Source organism: Cucumis melo, chromosome 12 (assembly GCF_025177605.1).
Source record: "Cucumis melo cultivar AY chromosome 12, USDA_Cmelo_AY_1.0, whole genome shotgun sequence".
Classification (NCBI taxonomy): Eukaryota; Viridiplantae; Streptophyta; class Magnoliopsida; order Cucurbitales; family Cucurbitaceae; genus Cucumis; species Cucumis melo.
This window is the reverse complement of record NC_066868.1, coordinates 3,325,242-3,345,008: the sequence shown is the minus strand read 5'-3', so window position 1 is coordinate 3,345,008 and position 19,767 is coordinate 3,325,242. Positions and strand designations below refer to the sequence as shown.

The 19,767-nt window shown below is 35.9% G+C and overlaps 3 protein-coding genes across 3 annotated transcripts; 2 read left to right on the top strand and 1 right to left on the bottom strand.

Moving 5' to 3' along the window:
* The first annotated feature begins 3,620 nt into the window (after positions 1 to 3,620).
* LOC103497215 (actin-depolymerizing factor 2) lies at positions 3,621 to 5,638 on the top strand. Its single transcript, XM_008459329.3, has 3 exons — positions 3,621 to 3,997; positions 4,887 to 5,152; positions 5,266 to 5,638. The coding sequence occupies exons 1-3, from the start codon at positions 3,995 to 3,997 to the stop codon at positions 5,414 to 5,416; spliced, it is 420 nt and encodes a 139-aa protein (XP_008457551.1). The 5' UTR covers positions 3,621 to 3,994; the 3' UTR covers positions 5,417 to 5,638.
* Positions 5,639 to 8,996: 3,358 nt separating this feature from the next.
* Positions 8,997 to 11,556, bottom strand: LOC127144459 (uncharacterized). Its single transcript, XM_051080431.1, has 6 exons — positions 11,350 to 11,556; positions 10,436 to 10,552; positions 10,090 to 10,346; positions 9,784 to 9,999; positions 9,517 to 9,708; positions 8,997 to 9,435 (listed from the first exon to the last, which is right to left on the bottom strand). The coding sequence occupies exons 2-6, from the start codon at positions 10,545 to 10,547 to the stop codon at positions 9,088 to 9,090; spliced, it is 1,125 nt and encodes a 374-aa protein (XP_050936388.1). The 5' UTR covers positions 10,548 to 10,552; positions 11,350 to 11,556; the 3' UTR covers positions 8,997 to 9,087.
* Positions 11,556 to 19,589, top strand: LOC127144458 (uncharacterized). Its single transcript, XM_051080430.1, has 8 exons — positions 11,556 to 16,708; positions 16,788 to 16,934; positions 17,001 to 17,432; positions 17,630 to 17,757; positions 17,847 to 18,072; positions 18,146 to 18,553; positions 18,797 to 18,892; positions 18,980 to 19,589. The coding sequence occupies exons 3-8, from the start codon at positions 17,361 to 17,363 to the stop codon at positions 19,568 to 19,570; spliced, it is 1,521 nt and encodes a 506-aa protein (XP_050936387.1). The 5' UTR covers positions 11,556 to 16,708; positions 16,788 to 16,934; positions 17,001 to 17,360; the 3' UTR covers positions 19,571 to 19,589.
* The last annotated feature ends 178 nt before the right edge of the window (positions 19,590 to 19,767 follow it).

Genomic DNA, 19,767 nt, shown 5'->3' with positions numbered 1-19,767 from the left:
AAATGCAGTACCATATTTTAGAACTTCCAAGTCAAAACCTACGGTGTTTGAATGATTTTTTTTTTCAACTAAAGAGATATGATTCTTATCAACTCTATCTTCTAATTAATGGGGTTTGAGTTTTTGAAAGAAATGTTTGAATATGAGAAAATGTTTTTTGTAAATATTTTTTCCAACATGTGAGTAAAAAGGTTCTAGTAAATCCATTTTTATGTTTTCTAGTTCTATTTCTTTATAAAAAATAAATTTTGCATTTCGTGAATGATCGACGTTGTTAATTAATATTTAGTATATATATTTGATACTACTGCGAGCGCGTGAGTGTGTGAGTGCGATTCAGGTAATTTAATATATTTATTATTTTAATTTAAGATATTAAAATATGAATATATTATCATAATTGAAGTTGCTCTATTTGAATCACCGTAAATATGACATTTAAATGGCCAAAACTTGGTTTTGCACGTACCAAGAGTAAGATAGTGAAACGACCTAAAAGATTATATATTGAGTATTATTGTTCTCTTTGGATCAATTTGCCTGGATTTTACCTAGCTATATTCTAAAGTTGTGTTGCCTTTATTTAAGGAGAGATTTAAAAAGCAAAGTAAAGACAAGTCGTTGAAATTCAAGATTCAAATATGTTCAAGGCTTTTGATTTCCTTGATTATTTCATTAAGCTGCACAATCAATCATATTGGAAAACATTCAAACAACACAACATATATATCCATATATAGAAAATAATATGTGCATTTAACTTAAATTCATAATAAGTTCATCAACACCCTAAAACTAAAATGTTCAGTCACTCACATATCGATGCTATAACCGTATTCTCATGCATTGCAACAACTATGAAAAAGTAAAGAGAATAAAGAGATGAGAAAAAAAATCTTTTGAAGCAATTCCAGCAGTTGAATTTTATCAATTTTACATCGATTTGCACCTTGAGATCTCAATCGACCACCAAGCGGAACTTAAAATCTCCTCCTCTATTTTTAGGCTGAAACTCTCTTTGAGACTCTCTAATTTTGTAGTGTGGAGAATGAATTCAGCAAGAAAATCCTAGAAAGTTTGTAGAAGAAATTTTTCAAAACCAAATTTACTTTCTGATCAAAACGGAACTGGCACACTGCAACTCTTACCTAGCACTACAACGGTTTGTTTTAGGCGTCACGACGCTGGAGCCTTTTTTTGCACATCAAGAGCTTAATGTGAATGGCGGTTTGTTGCGCCCGATGTGCCTTGTTTTGGACATGCCTTGATCTTTTTTCCTGAACAAACTTCCTTCCTTTTCTATGTTAGACTCAGTCTTTAACTTGTTTAATTTCGTCATATTTAAGTCCTACTTAGCTCACTTTGGCTTTTAAATCTCGATCTTCATCGCACTCTGAAAATCACAAACAAGCAACATCAAACGTAATGAAATCATAGGAAAATCGTTTTGAATTCAAGTCAAGAAATGTTTCTCTGCCAACTTCTCTCCCTCCTCTTTCAAAATGCTCCCACAAGCTTTTGAAAGGAATACCTTATCAGAATCGTAGCAAGGAAAACCAGGTGGGTAGGGAGATTTAGTCTCTCAGGAGATGCAAAACCTACCTAGCTAACATGTGTTCTTCATAAGGTATATATGTAAATGATTACCCACTTGTAATTTATGTTTAATATATCAATAAAATCAAAGCAATCCAATGCTTTTATGCTCTGGATGAATCATTCATCTTTCAAATGGAATATTATAAAATACTTTCATCAGGTATGTAGAAGAAAAATGATACATACTCATAATTTGACCACCCACGTTCAAAACTCAAAATAGGCACATATTTCATTAAACATATATGTAATTACATACAGGACGAAAAAAGAGTTTTAGGATTCATTAAATTTATATCTCAAGCACAACAAAGTTCTAGAATTCATTAAAGACAAAAAATAAGTAATGAAAATTGAAGAAGTTCATGATTAAAGACTACTACTACCGTAGGGTTGTTCGAATTGAGATAAGCCTTATTTATCTCCATAGTATATATAATAACTATAACTTTTTTGAAGCTAGGGAAATAAGTTGATGTACAAAGGCTAAGATCACACTATCAAAAACATTGTCTCTTTTTAGGGTATGTTAGAGATGCATTGATCTATAAGGTTTCTCAACCTTTCAACTACAATTAGTGAAAGTGATCTAATTTCTAAAGACAACTCATCCTTTTGTCATTTGTCAGAATACCTATTTTCAAATAATTATCTCCTAGATCTAACCATTCATTAATATATGATATTGAAAGTTTATGGACTCATTAACATTTGTTTTATTGTTTTTAAACCTCGACTTAACGTAAAATATACTTATATTAATTTAGTCACTAAAATTTTCAAAAGATACTTTAGATCCACATGCTTGAAAAATAGTTCAAAACAATCATTGACCTTAGTTATTCATTGCACGTGGAGATTGTGGTTAATACATTGATTCAACTTTATGGTTATACAACAATTTTGTTTATTCAATGATTTGACGAGGTTACCTCCTTCATACTCTTGCCCTCTCTCTCTCTTTTCCTTCCTCTTTTATTTCTCTCTCTAGCTTATTTTTTTTAACGCTATCATACTATCTCATTTTTCAAGTTTACTAGGAATGAATTTTTTCCAAGCTAAGTTATTCGTCCATTCCTAGCAATTTAGAACAAATAGAAATTGATTCCAATTCTAAAACTTCATCGACCATAAGTGTTGGAAGACAAAGTTTGCTAGAAAAGAAAAGAGAGAATGTGAAAGAGAAGATACAAGTGCCTCAATCCTAAAAAAATCACAATAGATAAAACAAAAGACTCAAACAACACTGGATATCGAGAAAAAAAAGAGGAGGAAAAGCTTACACTTAAAAATATATTAAACTACCCTATCAACATTTAGTTAATCTAGAAGTGTGTGTCTTTCTAACTACTTAAAAATTTAGATGTTTAGATTCCAACTTAAACTTAAAAGTAGAGCGGACTTCCATATTTTGAAATTCTTCCAATCATAAAACACAAACTATTATAAATTATAATATATGGTGTTTTCAATTATTTATGCTCCTATCATTAACTTCGATAGGCATTTACCATTTTCAACTAATCCCTTCTTTCTCTCTTTATTATCATGTTCTTAATTGTTTTCTACTTAAATTATGCATGTTTATGCCAAATTTTGACTAAGCAAAGAGAAATTTGGACATCAATGTGTGTGTATATCACGGCCACTTTAATGCTTAAGTCAAAAAGTCTAAAAGAAAATGAAGTATTTGATATTTGTTGGAAAACACTTTGTTTTGACTACTCCTCCTTTGCCTTATTTATAGGTTATGACTCTTTCCCTATTTGATCATTAGATTAGGGTTTCTTCCAGACAGAGTGCGAATTTTCTTTAGGTCAAGGTTGGTCATCCAACATTCTTTCTAGACACGATAGATTTCATCTCTTCAATTCGTGGGTATGTTGGACATTTGGTCCCCGTTCTCTTATCCTCCTTTGATCACTTGATCTTGATTCAAGAATAAAATAAAAAATAAAAAATAAAAAAGATCAACTTGTATCAAAACTTGAAATAACTTTCTCCATTTTCTTGAAGCATAAAATTGGAAACGTCCTTTACACCCACCCGATGGCATCCAAACCCCACAAGAAAGAAAGCTGACCAAGAAAGCAACATCTCTCAGGGGCAAAATGATCATTTCACAAAGAAACACGTGTCAGCACATCATTGGAGTAACTCGCTCCAACTCCGCTGTCGCGCATGACCGCCATCATGATATTACGGAAAAAGTAAAGCCACCGTTTACCGAGAGAGAGAGAGAGAGAGCAAGAACCGAAATATAGAGAGAGAGAAGAATATCTCAGAAACATTTTCCCGAATTCTTCTCTTACCACCAATCTCACACCTAAAGATTGTTCTTCCTCTTCTTTCTCCCTAGATCTTCTGATTCACTTCCCCTTCTCAAGTTTCAGCCATGGTGAGACTCCTTTTTTCAATGATTTCTCTGATTTTCACTTCATTTTATACTCTTTTTTTGCTTGATTTTGATCGCTCATGTTTCTAGATGTCATTTTACCACCTACCTGTTGTGGATCTGGCTTATGATCTTGCTTTGATCTAGATCGTTTTAGCTTTTTTTTCTCCGATTTGCTCAGGATCAGATTCCGATGATTTGAATTTCGTTTTTAGATTGATTTCAGTCTCATCGGAACTAGTTTGTATTGGTTACTGGTTACCGCTGTTTATTACTTATTAGGAATTAATCGTTTGCGTTCTAGTTGGGTTGGGAGCTGGGATTTGGTGTTCTTCTGCTTGGTTCTGTGGATTTAGATGTTTTTTGTGATTTAGATGTTTGCGTATGTTATCAGCTATCGAGATGTTAATCTTGTGAAGCGAACTGAGTGCATGTATGATTGTTCATAAGATTGTTGATAATCGGTTGGACCGAATAAGTCCCCAACTGCCTTGGTGAAATAGAGGGAAGGATTTGGAATGAAATGGGTTTTTTATATCTTATCTTGATGCCTACTTTGAATTTTCAATATTGTATCAAATTTCGTTAAGTTGGACGAACTGTTTTCTTGAGAATCTAAATGTAATGCTAGTACACAATAGGCAACTGCTCATTTATGCCTAAAACAATGGATGTGATCTCAATGATTGTGAGAATAGACTCTAAAAACCCCTTGTGGAGATCATACTGATAACCAATCAGGTTCTATAAATGTCTAACTTAAAGAGGAATTGTACTAAATGTGATTTGACAGAGTGAATTCTTTAGACATTTGATTTTGCTTACTGTTTACTGCTTTGACTTCTTTGCCCTTGAATTATATGTTCATTTTCTTGCAATTGGTTTTCTGCAGGCTAACGCGGCATCGGGTATGGCTGTTCATGATGACTGTAAGCTTAAATTCTTGGAGCTGAAGACCAAGAGAACCTACAGATTCATTGTATATAAGATTGAAGAGAAGCAAAAGCAAGTCACTGTGGAAAAGGTTGGCGAGCCAGGTCAAAGCTATGAAGACTTCACAGCCTGTCTTCCTGCTGATGAATGCCGATATGCCGTTTATGATTTTGAGTTTCTGACAGAAGGGAATGTTCCCAAGAGCAGAATTTTCTTCATTGCTTGGTAATGTTATGATGAAAAATGAAACAAATTCTGTGTAACTATCTGTTTCTCTCTCAATTACCATCTTTAGCTTCCATCACTCATAATCACTATTTTCTTTTCATGTTGTAAAGGTCTCCTGACACATCAAAGGTAAGAAGCAAGATGATCTATGCAAGTTCGAAGGACAAGTTTAGAAGAGAATTGGATGGCATTCAAATTGAGCTCCAAGCTACTGACCCATCTGAAATGGATCTCGATGTTTTTAAAAGCCGTGCTAAATGAGGCTTCCTCGTTTTCAAACTTCTTGTGGTGTCTGTTTTACATTGTGAAATGATGTTATTAATTGCTGGGTTTATGGATGTGCTTTGATTACACATTGGGTTGTTTTTAAGTTTTGTCTTATAGAATTGTGTCCATCTGGAACAATCTTCGGTCATTTTCCCCCTCCTTATATTGTATGATTTATCGTGTGGAATTAATGCAATATCTCCCTATGTAACGCTACATGATTTTGGTCTGGAACATCGTCCTTTTATTATGCACAACACGTCTAAGATGATGTTTGACCTTTTTGTTTTAGATTCAAGGATGCTTCTGAGTAGAATGGTTCCAAGGGCTATTTTATTCTTTCTAGAGAACACAGCAGCATGGGCTTTCTAACCAGGTTGACTCGATTCTCATTTGGTTGCTCCTCTCTTATTTGATCTTTTATCTCTGTTATCAATTACTTGAATGCTTTAGATTTAATGGGCATTTTGCATAAGAAAACTGAAAGACTGCATGTTTGTTCCTATCTCAATTGGTTTAATGGTCTTTGGCCATGATTGCAATGAAGATTTGTTCACCTTCTTGTAACAGCTCCAGGTCTATTTGATCTCTATATTTTATTTTGTGCAATAAGGAACCATCATGATTTAGTGGTAGAAAATGGAGACAATCTCAATAAATGATTAAGAAGTTAATTCCTAAATATGACTACATACCTATTTAGGAATTAATTTCCTATATGACTACATACCTATTTAGGAATTAATTTCCTATATACTTATTAATTCCTATATACTTATTTGAGTGACTTTCTTGACACTCAAATGTTGTTGGTTTATATGGATTGTCTTGTGAAATTAGTCGAAATGAGTTTAAGTTAGCTTGAACACTCGTGAAATATAACATTTGGTAATTAACTATGTCCTATTCTTTTGGTATTAGAATTTATTTGGTAGATTTTTTGTTGACAACCCAAGGGTAACTGTGTAATTATTCCAAAAAAAAGTTCTAATTATTTCAAGAAGATACTCTTTTAGCATACTTTTTTTTAAATATAGATAGGTTGAGGATTTTAAACCTAGAATTTCCTTTACACAGTTTGAAGAGAGAGAAAACAAGGATAGAAAAGTAACATCAAATATCTGTGTTCTAACCAAAATTTCTATAGGATAATTTTAGAGTTTTTCATTTTATCTCCATGATAAATACTCTTTAAACACACTTAAAAGTGTTGGCCATATTTGTCTCGTACTTCTTAGAAATGAAGCTGAAATGATTTGGTTAGGAGAATTTTAGAAATTTTCTAATCATGCATGCTAATGTCTAGCTTCGCTGTAGTTTAGAGTACCCCCACAGTACTAGAGAGGTAACATAAGCACAATATTCTTCAGTTCTTGGCTTTTATCTTGTATTATAATGTTCTTCTGCTCCCTGTCTATTTTCTCATTCTAAGTTTCAAATTGACCTTCCAACAAGTCTCCAATTGAGTTGATTCCACTCTCGGCTCTATCTCATATTACAATGTTCCTTTTCTCACTCTAAGCTTCAAACTAACCTTCGCTGTCTCTAACTGAGTTGGAACTATCTTTCTGGTTCTTGTTTGTATCTCATGTTATAATGCTCTTTTGCTCCATGGCTCTATTTTCTCACCCCCTAAGCTCCATTGCTTCAAATTGACCTTCCAACAAGTCTAACTAAGTTGGCACTAGCCGGTTCTCGACTCTTTTTTGTATTATAATGTTATTTTCTCCATGTCTCTATTTTCTAATAGACCTTTCAACAAGTCTCTAATCTTAATGATTAGGCTCTAAATCTCAACCAATCTCTCAGTTGGATACTAATAATCAATCTCTACCTCCACTACAACTGTCTTCACATAATATCCAATCTTCTTGGCAAGCGGACATCTATAAATTTAGACAACTCGTAGAGTATTTCCATCTTATCATCATTTATACACCTAATTTAAGCCATTTGGTGGACATCGGCCACGTTTGTATTCCCAAATCATCAAAGTGGTGATGTTCAACATCTTGTTCTTTATTCACTAACAGTGCTTCCAAAAATTCTCTCCTGCTGATTTGATGTTTGAATTCATGTCTGTTATCAAAGTTTTGATACCATCATTAAACCAATTTGTTTGTGAGACAAACAAAGAAACAATTTACTAATGGAAGGAAACATTTATGTTAGGAAGTTAGCCGTAAGTAATTTGAAAAAAAATAATGTTTGGAAGTCACTTAAAATAGTTTTATCTTCACAAAAAATAGTTTAAACAAAAATGAGTTTTTTTAAAAATATTTTGTCTTACGGCAATCCAAATGGATCCTTTGTTTTGCTATATCTAATTTTTTTATCTTATGTTATATTTGATAATACTTTGGGGTTGATGGTAACTTTGTTTATTTTTTCTTTTTTTGCTAATACTTTCTAGAATTTGTTGATCGTTTCATGTATTGAGGTTTTGGGAAGTGTTTCCTTCAAATTATTGGGAAATTGCCAAAAATAGGTTAAAAAAAGAGCTTTAAATGAATTTTGGGACAAGTTTTCAAAAGAAAGACTTTTAGGACAATTTGGGTGTGAATGGACAAAAATGCCCTTCCTTTCCTTTCCCTCTTCCACGTTTGCTTTCCCTTCTCTCCACGACCGATTCCTTCTCTTTCGCGTATAGTTCCCTTTCCCTTCTCTTTTCTTTCGCGTAGAACACCTGAACCTACTCCGGCCATCGTCTCCGGCCATCGTCTCTTGCCCATCGTCACTTGCCCATCGTCGCTTGCCCATCGTCGCTTGCCCATCGTCGTTTGCCCTTCGTCGCTTGCCCTTCGTCGGTCGTTGTCCAGTGCATTTCGTCGCTCCTATTCGGACCATTCAATCAACTTCGAGCGTTTTCTCTTATTTGGGTGAGTTTCATGTCTAACCGATTTTCAATTTATCTGCTGTAAGTAAAAGTTTGGTTGGGGTATTTAGTGCTATTTTCATCCGTAATTGTCTGGTTTTTGGAATTGGACTTATTTGTCGTAAATTAGTTTAGTCAAAGTTTGGTTTTAGGTTCTTAGAAAGTTCAATGGGTAGTGAAAAATGAATTGAACTAGAGGATGAGGATTTAGTTGGATCAAATAGAGGAGGAGTAAGCAATCACTACAAGAAACGGGGGTACTCCCGACGCACAAATACGTCGGCGAAAATGCAAAGTACGTCGGAAAAGGATATCCCGACGTACAAAACGGCGTCGGGAAGCACGTCGGGAGAAATGCGTCGCGAGAGGCTTTCCCGACGCCGTACCAAAGCAGCGTCGGGAAAGGCTTTCCCGACGCCGGAATATGCGTCGGCATGACGGCGTCGGGAAAACCTTATTCCCGACGCCGTCTATGCCGACGCATATTCCGGCGTCGGGAAAACCTGTTTTCCGACGTTTTTTTCCCGACGTAATGAACGTCGGGAAATATTTTTTTATATATTTTTTAAAATATTTTATTTTTACTTTTTTCCTTATAATATTTTGCTCAAACATTCACAATGATGTTCGGATTGCTCAAAAAAATTTCGCGACGTTTTGGATTAAATTAAAATAAATTAATAAATATACAAACACAAATTAAAAAAATAGAATTAAAATTAATAATACGAATAAGTTGACTACAACAAAATATAGTTCTTAATATAGAAAAAACATAAACATAATGAAGCTAGGGATCATGTGGTGGTCCCTGTTGTGCACGAGTTAGGTCTTCAATCATCTTTTTCATAGCTTCCACTTGTGAAGCTAATGCTTGGTGATTTCTATCTTGTACTTCAATCCGTTCCAAAGCTTCATGAAGTTTAGCTTGTAATTCAATCTCTTTTTGTGTGGACTGCGAACAAGATGTCGACGAACTGCTTGCACTTGCCGTTCTGCGGGCCTTCGGCTTGGGTCCCCAACCAAGGCCTTTTGAGTAGCCTGGTCGTCTACCCAACACCTGATCGCATATCTCATCCTCAGAGAGTGGCTGACTACCCTCTGGGATAGGCTGGGATTGGAGTTCCAGCATTTGATTCTGCAACAAATTTAAAAATTATGTTAGGTAACGCGCAAAAATATATAATAAAAGTGGATAATTAATAAGGGTATAACTTACATGCGCATCCTCGGCGGCTTGCGACACGAATGTCCCAGCTCGAACGTGTGTTTCCCGGAACAATTCCACACGATCGACCGGCTGCCCTCTTCTTTCAGCGAGCTCATGCTGTCGTTGTAGAAACGACTTGGACCCGCTACTATGATTGTAAGGCTGCTTCTGTCTAGCAGCCTTGTTTGTCCGTGATTGCTCCTGCATTAAAACAATTATATTGTTTATTTCTTATACATATAAAAACTTGTTATCATAATTAATCATGACAAATACCTGGAATGCACGGCTGATATAATGGTCGCAGAGGAAGTGCCAATCCTCATCACGTCCAACCAATGCGTTTGGTGGGTTGGCACGAGCCTCCTCCGGGTCGCTGTACTTTTTGAAATGTTTATGACAGTCGGCCCGGAACTCTTTAAAGGTCGTGAGCATCTGATGCTCAACAAACCTGTTCATTGCTTGATCATTGAAATCAAGCACAAAGAATCGCTGCACATTACAAACATAACACATTAGATTGGCTAAAGTTAGATATGTTTCAAATGAAATCATATATAAATGTGTAGTGCATTTAATTACCTGGAGGTCGCCCTTGACGACCTCAATGTATTCTCTCCCAACGTCCGTCCACTTAAGACAGCGGACGGGAAATGTCTTTCGCACGCACACGCCTATCGCCTGGCTGAAGCGAACGGCGTGTGGAGAAATAGGCTTCTCTGCTCCAGGGGCGATCGTCATCGGAATGCGCCCATTTATTGCAACGTGGCGCTCTAACTCCAAGAGTCGAGACTGCGCACGTCTCCTAGGAGTCGGAGTCGTTTGTTGAGAAGAAGACTCTGCTCAATAAATAGACAATAACATATAAAGTTAGAAAAAAGAACATGAAATATTTGTAAGTTAAAATGAAGAAAATTCTTAGACTCACCCGTATTGTCGCCCACAGATGATGACCCTCCCGCGATGTTATTATCTAAATCGTCCTCAAACTGGAGGAACATATCGTCCGTCTCCATAAAAGTTGATCGTCGATATGACATAATGGCTATGGACATAGAAAACAAACATTTTCAATTTAACTTAAACCTCCCTCTCCCCAGATAAGTAGTAATTCCATTTCATAATAATTACACGACCACTGTACACAAGATAATCTTCCCCATAGAATTTCTATCAGATCAAGAAACTCTTGCATTAAGCAAGTCTTAAATCTAGCTTTGCTTTAAATTATCTCTTTGCTCTAATATTTTCAGAAACTTAGCATTCTAACACATTCTCATAAATCTCATGTTTTAAGAAATATGTTGAGTAGACCCATTAAAACCATCCGTATATAAGATTGAAGAATGTTAAACATTTTGTATAAACACAAAATTAAAAGTTTATTAGGTATTTCTCAAAGTTCAAACGACTAAGTAATTGGAGATCCTAAATCACAATCTCAAATTCAATAAACACCCCCCCCCCAATTCAATATAACCTCAAAAATCTCTACACATTCAAATTTTTTATCAATCTCAAATTCAATTTCAACTTCAATCTCAACGTCAATCTTAAATCCTAAAACCACTTCAAATTCAAATTCAACACTAAAACCTAAAACTAATTCAAAATCTATATCCTAAAACTATTTCAAAATCTAAATTCTAAAACTAATCCTAAAACTAATTAACTAAAGCAAAACTAAAACAAAAACAAAAAAGAACTTTAAACAATTTCAATAATACATACATTTTTTTAACTTTGAAACAAAAAAAAAAACAAAAAAACAAACAAACCCTAAACTAATTTTTATCAAAAAAAACTCTAAAAAAACTAAATAAATTTACATATTTCACTTACCTAAAGTGGCAGACGGCGACGAGGAACAACGGCGAGGCGGTCGGCGACGGACGGCGGCGGAACAAAAGGATGGCGGCGACTTCTTCTTCTTCTCCTTTCTTTTTCTCCTCCTCTCGGTTTCGGTTCTGTGAATACAGAACTGAAACGAATTTAAAGGGGATTTCCCGACGCAGTGACGTGGCGTCGGGAAATCCCTCAAAACGCGTCGGGAAAAGGGGAATTCCCGACGCTCATTAAACCCCTTTTCCCGACGTTTAACGCGGCGTCGGGAAAAACCCCTTTTCCCGACGCTGCTCACGACGCACTGTTCACGGCGTCGGGAAAAACCCCTTTTCCCGATTTACTTTTTGCCGACGCCTTCATGTTGCGTCGGGAAAAAAGGTTTTCCCGACGCCGCTCCCGACGCACTGTTCACGGCGTCGGGAAAAACCCCTTTTCCCGATTTATTTTTGCCGACGCCTTCATGGTGCGTCGGGAAAGATTGTTTTCCCGACGCATCGCCCGACGCGTTGTTGAGTGCGTCGGGAAAGCCCTTATTTCCGACGTTCTTTATGCCGACGTGCTTTTCGGCGTCGGGAATTCGCCATTTTCTTGTAGTGAATAGGAATAGAAGGAATGAATGTTTTTTTTTTATCTCGTACGTATTTTTTTTTTATCTCGCACCTATCTCGCACGTATCTCGCACGTTCCAAACTTTCACTATTTATTTCAAAATCAACTTGGTACACCTCCTAATCCATTTAGAGCTATTCTTTGCATGTTTAGTAACTCTCTTAGGCCCTCATGTTTTATCTCGCATGTATCTCGCACACATCTCGCACACATCTCGCACGTTCCAAACTTTCACTATTTATTTCAAAATCAACTTGGTACACCTCCTAATCCATTTAGAGCTATTCTTTGCATGTTTAGTAACTCTCTTAGGCCCTCATGCTTTATCTCGCACGTATCTCGCACACATCTCGCACGTATCTCGCACGTTCCAAACTTTCACTATTTATTTCAAAATCAACTTGGTACACCTCCTAATCCATTTAGAGCTATCCTTTGCATGTTTAGTAACTCTCTTAGGCCCTCATGCTTTATCTCGCACGTATCTCGCACGTTCCAAACTTCCATTATTTATTTCAAAATCAAATTGGTACGCCTCCTAATCCATGTAGATCTATTCTTTGCATGTTTAGTAACTCTCTTAGGCCCGCACACATCTTGCAGTTATTTTTTTTATTTCTTTACATCTTGCACGCATCTTGTAGGTTCTTAAGTTCAAATCAATTTTTGAAGATACAAAACTACTTAAGGTAGTTTAAGGATGGCACATGTTCGGATTTTAGTGTGTCACGGTGGTGCATGAGATGAGGGACGAAGAGAATATGAAGGAGGAGTGTTAAAAGGCATTGTTGTCCCTAAAGAAATAACGCACAAAGATTTACAATCTGAACTATATGACCTTGCAGAAGTTGACCCTACAAAGTTCGACATAAAGATAAGATGTATATATGAGATCAAAGGGGAAAAGGAAGCTCCTCCATTTGAGTTAAGCAATGAACGTGATTTGAAGTTTTATATTCTTAGTGAAAATCCATTGGAGGTCCCCCTATACCTATCATTTGAGCCTACAAGCAATCGAAGCATGAAAGTGTTAAACAAATATTACAATTCAGTATCTGGGAGCAACCAAGTTCAAAATTTAAACCCTCATCCTCCAATTGGAATGGATACATTAGATGAGAATGAAGTTGATATTGGTGAAGTTCAGGTTGGCTTGTGTGATAACATGATAGGGACCCATTCGGCTATATGGGAATCATATGAGTCATATCATTCAAAAGATGATATTTTTACATGGGAGTCAGTTGAGATGTACAATGAATTGTTTGACATCCCAGAACAAAGAGATGCTCCTACAAAAGATTGCAAAGGAAAAGGTAAAGTTGACTACAGCTCCTCTAGTCGGAAGTTGAAGACAAAAGGAAGTGGCTAGTCGGAAGAAAGCTCTACAAGTGAAGAGTTGGATGTAGGACAAATCTTTTTTTGCAAGAGAGATTTGTCAATGAGATTAAGTGTGTTGGCAATGAAAAAAAATTTCAGTTTGTAGTAAAATAGTCTACAAAAGAGGTTCTTTTCGTTAGATGCATCGACAACAAGTGTGGTTGGAGATTGCGAGCGGTTAGACTGAAGGATTCAAATATATTCAAGATTAAAAAGTATGTGAAAGTTCATTCATGTTCTCTTGAGTTTTTGAATCGTGACCATAGGCAAGCAAAATCTTGGGTTGTTGGAGAATTAATAAAGTCCAAATTCAAGGGACCCGGTCGCATATACAAACCACGTGATATCATAGAAGACATGAGGCAAGACTATGGCATAAATATGAGGTATGAGAAAGCATGGCGTGCCAGAGAAAATGCATATGAACGAGTGCGAGGGTCTCCTGAAGAGTCATATAATCTTTTGCGTAGATATGGTGAAGCACTCAAATTTACAAATCCAGGTACAATATTTCACATGGAACTCGAAGATGATCGTTTCTTTAAATATCTTTTTATGGCTGTTGGTGCATGTGTTAGAGGATTCTTAAATTGCATTAGACCGGTCATAGTCATGGATGGAACATTTCTTAAGAACAAATATCGGGGTCAGTTGATAGTGGCCGTTTGTTTAGATGGTAACAATCAGATCTATCCTCTAGCCTTTGGAGTAGTTGATAGAGAAACAGATGATTCAATACAGTGGTTCTTAGAAAAATTGAAAGGTGCAATAGGGGAGGTGCCTAATCTAGGCTTTGTGACAGATCGGAAAACATGCTTCGCCAAGGGTATTTCATCAAATTTTCCCTCTGCATTCCGCGGCCTTTGTGTCCAACATTTGAGTCAAAATTTGCATGATAAATATAAGAATGACACGGTTGCTACTTTGTTTTATAATGCATCGAGAACATATCGTGAATCAACGTTTGTAGAAGCGTGGAGACATCTTCTTGCATTTCCTAATGGTTCAGGGAAATATTTAAATGATGTTGGAATAGCACGGTGGTCTCGTGTTCACTGTCCAGGAAGACGGTATAACATGATGACAACAAATATAGCAGAGTCCATGAATTCTATACTGAAAGAACCTAGAGATTTGCCTATTGCTTCATTCCTTGAAAATGTTCGAGCTTTGCTACAACGTTGGTTTTGGGAGCGTCGAGAAGAAGGCATTAAAGTGACGTCTACATTGACCAAATGGGCAGAGTTAGTTATTCAAAAGAAACAAGAAGGAGCTTTGACAATGAAGGTCAACCCAATTGACTGTTACCAATTTCATGTCAAAGATTTAGATAAGGAGGAGGTCGTAAACCTTCAGACTAAAGAATGCACTTGCAAGGAGTTTCAAGCTGAGCAACTACCATGCTCACATGCCATTGCTGCAGCACGTGATCGTAATATAAATGTTTATAGTTTATGTGCTAATTATTACACTAATGAATGTTTGTTGGCTGCATATGCGGAGGCCGTCTACCCAGTTGGGAATCAGTCAGATTGGAAGACAAGCGAAGACTACGTACATATGATTGTTTTACCTTCAAAAGTAGTCAAAAGAGTTGGTCGACCGAAGAAAAAGAGGATTCCAAGTGTTGGTGAAGCTCCGAAATTGCATAAGTGTGGTTGGTGTAAACAAATAGGTCACAACAGATTAACGTGTACCAATCCAATTTCATATACCGACAAGTCGAGCATACAAGATTAGAAATTTCTCTACCAATGTACTAAGTATTACACTAATTAATGAATGTTTGTTAATGATGTGTTTTCTTAATGATTTGTCCCAACATTCTTACTTTCTGTGCTTCCAGATGGATGAAGAAGACGAAAATAACAATTGACTTATTCATTTAAGAACACAAAAACTGGTTTTAGGATTGTTTAAAAATATCTAAATGATCGTTTAAAAATAACTAAACGATCGGTTAACAACAACCAAATGATCGTTTGAAAACAACTAAACGATAGGTTAAACAAAACTAAACGATCGATTAAAAACAAGCAAAACATCGTGTAAAAACAACCAAACGATCGTTTGAAAACAACTAAACGATCAGTTAAACAAAACTAAACGATCGGTCAAACAAAACTAAACGATCGTTTAAAACAACCAATCGATCGTTTGAAATTAACTAAACGATCGATTATAAACAACTAAACGATCGTTTACAAAAACTAAATGATCTTTTAAAACAACGAAACACACCCGCGAATTGTTTACAACCGCGATTCAACATTTCAAAAAAAGTACGCGAATTTACAATATTGCCCCTTTGGTAAAAACAACCGATATATACGTTCCGCCTTCTTCGTTCGTTTTTCGTCACTACGCAATACACAACCACACTGATCACTCACCTTCGTTTTCTCTCAGTCCATTGTTCTCTCAGACCATTTTTGTCTCAGTCCATATTTTTCGTCAACGTCAAAAGGTATTTTCCCGAACTTTTCCTACTATAACGTTACACTTTTCCTTTCTTTATATTTCAAACGTTTCGACTTCTGTTTTCAAAAACTATCATTGTGTTCTTAAATTATTATTGTGAAGCGTTTAGGGTTTCGGATTCGACTTCTGTCTTCAATATAGTTCTCCAGATTGTTAAATTTATTACTTTTCGATTAACTATCATTTCAGGATGGCTGTACCTAGCGACAAGTATTTTCCTGCCACTGTGTCATGCCAAGTGCACAAGATCGGCAATCTTATTAAGGATAAACTGACAAAAGACCAGCTGCAAATGTTCGAAAAAACAATTTTTGGTCTATTGCTGAATGTGAACATGGTCTTCAACGGCCAGTTGATCCATCATTTCTTGCTGAGGCAGATACCTGAAGACGGTAACGCAGATGGAATCTGTTTCTCAGTTTTAGGGAAGATCGTCCGTTTTACCCAAAAGGAATTCAACATCATAACTGGATTGTGGCCAACAAACAATCCATTGGAGAAAGATTGCGATAGCAAGCGCCTACAAAGTCTTCTATTCGGATCAGAAAATAAGAAACTAATAACATGCTTAGAAATTGAGGAAATTTTCAAGAATTTTGAGTTTACAAATGATGACGATGCTGTGAAGGTCGCCTTGGCCGTCTTTATAGAAACTGTGATGGTCGGGAAGGATAAGAAAACACAGTTTGACATGGATATTTTGGGAAGAGTTGATGATGAAGAAGCATTTAAAAGCTTCGATTGGTCAACTTTCTTCTACACTCGTCTGCTCAACAGTTTAAAGACAAGTCTCCAAGGAAAAAAAGAAGCATATGAGCTGAAGAAGACACGAAGTTCCAAAGCAGTGTCATACTATAACATCAAAGGCTACGTGCTTGCTTTTTAGGTGATTTTTATTTGTTCATACACTTTAAGTAAATGCCAATTGAACATCAAAGTTTAACATATTTGTTTAAATGTTGTAGGTGTGGGCTTATGAAGTACTATCAACTGCAAATGAGCACCTGGCCACAAGAAACAGTAAGGGATTAATCCCTAGGATATTGAGATGGAATTGTACGCAAGCTCCATCTTACGAAATGCTGCAGAAGAACATATTCGACAACAAAAATGTAAGTAAAACTTGTCAGTCATCGTTTAATATAATAACACGATCGTTTAATACAATTACATTGCAGACTGTTGTTCAACCTAAACTGAAGATGTCAACCCAAGAGAAGGCTTTCATGAAGAGTCGAATTCGAGGGGATGATAACATGCAAATGGAGGACGATGAATCCATTGGAGCAATGAACAACAAATCATTGGAGCAATCAGACTCATCTCCACAAAGAGAACAACTGTCACCCCAAAGAGAACAAAGTCAAACAGTGGCTGACGAGTCTGAAATGCATCCAATCACCAAGAAGAAACATTTCAGATCAAAGAAGTCCAATGACAAAGAAGAACAAAGTCATTCAAAATCCTACAAGAAACTGAAGTAGGAAATAAAAGAAGTTCGTAAGGATTTATCCACACTGACTTCTATAGTCTGTAGGATGGATGACACAATCACAAAGCAGTCATTGGAGTTGTATGAAATGAAGCAGATACTGGAGAGATTGGTCCAGGTAAAATTTGTTTTCATAATACATTAGTTACACGATCGTATAACTTTGATAGACGATCGTTTATCAAAGTTACTCGATCGTTTAACTTTGATAGACGATCGTTTATCAAAGTTACGCGATCGTTTACTTTTATATACACGATGGTTTAACAATACATTATTTTTTTAATTTTATGTTCGTTTTTATTTGTTTATTAGAATCAAACTGAAAATCAAGGGAATGATCATACTGATCAGAATGACAATGAGTATGTTGTTCAAGAACAACATACTGAACAACAACCTACTGAACAACAACATACTGAACATCAAGAGGAAACCCAAAGGTTAACATTTCATTCATTGTTTACTAGTTTATAAATACCTAACAATTGTATTTTTTTCTTATTCTCATGTTTTTTCTCATTTTGTTTAGAGAACATCAAGAGGAATGTGGTAGTGATATAAGCATAGACGGTAGGGATGCAGACTTGCTAATGACTATAAGAGATATATCGGATAGTCTAAGTCATCAAATTCAGAAAGAAACAGACCTGCCACAAATGATTACTACCCTTCCATTTGTGAGCCAACCTCTTGCACTTTGTGAATTGGCTCCATTGGATCAAACTGTACAAATTGTAAATGAAGAATCTCAACTGGTATGTACACACAACAAATTTGTAGTCGTTTGAATGAATAGTTTGTTACTTGTTTAATACGATTACATTGCAGGAAACAACAAAAAAACAGGTTGAGATTAAAAAAAATGATAAAGCAGTTACTTTGGTTGAAAAAGAACCAGTAACTGTGCCTGATAAAGATGAACAAGAAAAACCAATAAAGAGAAGAAAGCTATGTAAAATAGCAAATAAAGAGGTGCAAGATGAAGATGAACAAGGTAATCCACCCACAACATCTGCTCAGATCATATCAGAATCTACAACACCTGTCCCAGATGTGGAAATCAGAGAAGTAGATACATATAATCCGATGTGGAAAGTGGATCCAAAATTATGGAAGGAATACTTACAATGGAAAAGATCAAGAAAAACAACCCATGAACAAAGGAAAGTAGTCTCCACAACCAGAAAGAAAGACTTTTTCAGACAGCTTGAAGAAAACACATGGGTACATAGAGACGTAAGTACTCTTCCCAAACGATCGCTTATATTAACTAAATGATCGCTTCTATTAACTATACGATCGCTTCTATTAACTAAACGATCGTTAAGTTAATATTACACGATCGCTTACTAAGTAAACGATCACATGTACATTTCTTAAGCGATCGCTTACTAAGTAAACGATCACATGTACATTTCTTAAGCGATCGCTTATACTCTCCTTTCATTCATTACACGATCGTTTATCTTTTCTTTGTAGACATTGGATTTGCTATTATCCCACTTGCAGAATAAAATGTTGCATCTCAAGCACCATTGCAAGCGTTCTTTTAGAATATTACATTCCTCGTTTCTAGTAAGTTGTTATTCTTTAATTTTTTTTTGTATAGAAGTTAAACTGCATCATTATATTCTGACTAAATTTTTTGACTTGTTCTTGAAGCTTGGAATCAATAAACCAGACTGCATTGTTTGGAACCATATTTTCGATACTCATCTGGTGACACCAGATAATACGAAAGCTGAATGGACAGACCCAACAACACACCTAACTATATGGATAGAAAAAGATGTGGAATACTATTTCAACACTGCTGTTGGTGATTACAACCACATACCAGGGTGGGGAGATGTCAACTACGTGATTACCTGCATCAACATAAAAGAACACTGGTTGGCTATTGCAGCTGATATGAGAAAATGCAGGATCTACGTGTTCGACTCAATGCCAAATTATGTTGAGCAGAAACTTGTTGATGAAGCTCTTCAAATGCATGCACGATGCATCCCCTCACTCGCGATTGCAATTGGAGTCAACCTCCATTCAGATCATTTCACATATGGCCCTTGGCCAATACGCAGATCAAAGGCCACATTACAGAAAGGGCGTTCATTGGATTGTGGAATTTTCTGTGCTAAATTTGTTGAATGCCTTGTAACTGCTAGTGACCTTGGTTGTGTAACTGTATCAAACATGAAACTGTTTAGACAACAATATGTGCTGGAACTTTGGGCCAATAAATACTTTTGCTAAATAAAAAAATATATATTTCGTTCTTGTACTTTTGAGTTAATATTTGTATTCGTTTATATAATTTTTTTATGTAATTTTTATAGAGAGAATAACATATTATAATTTTAAACTTTGTTATAAAATAAATACTTTGTGATATTTTCAATTAAACGCGGCCAAAATTGAGAAAGAATATTTGAGTTAATATTTGTATTCGT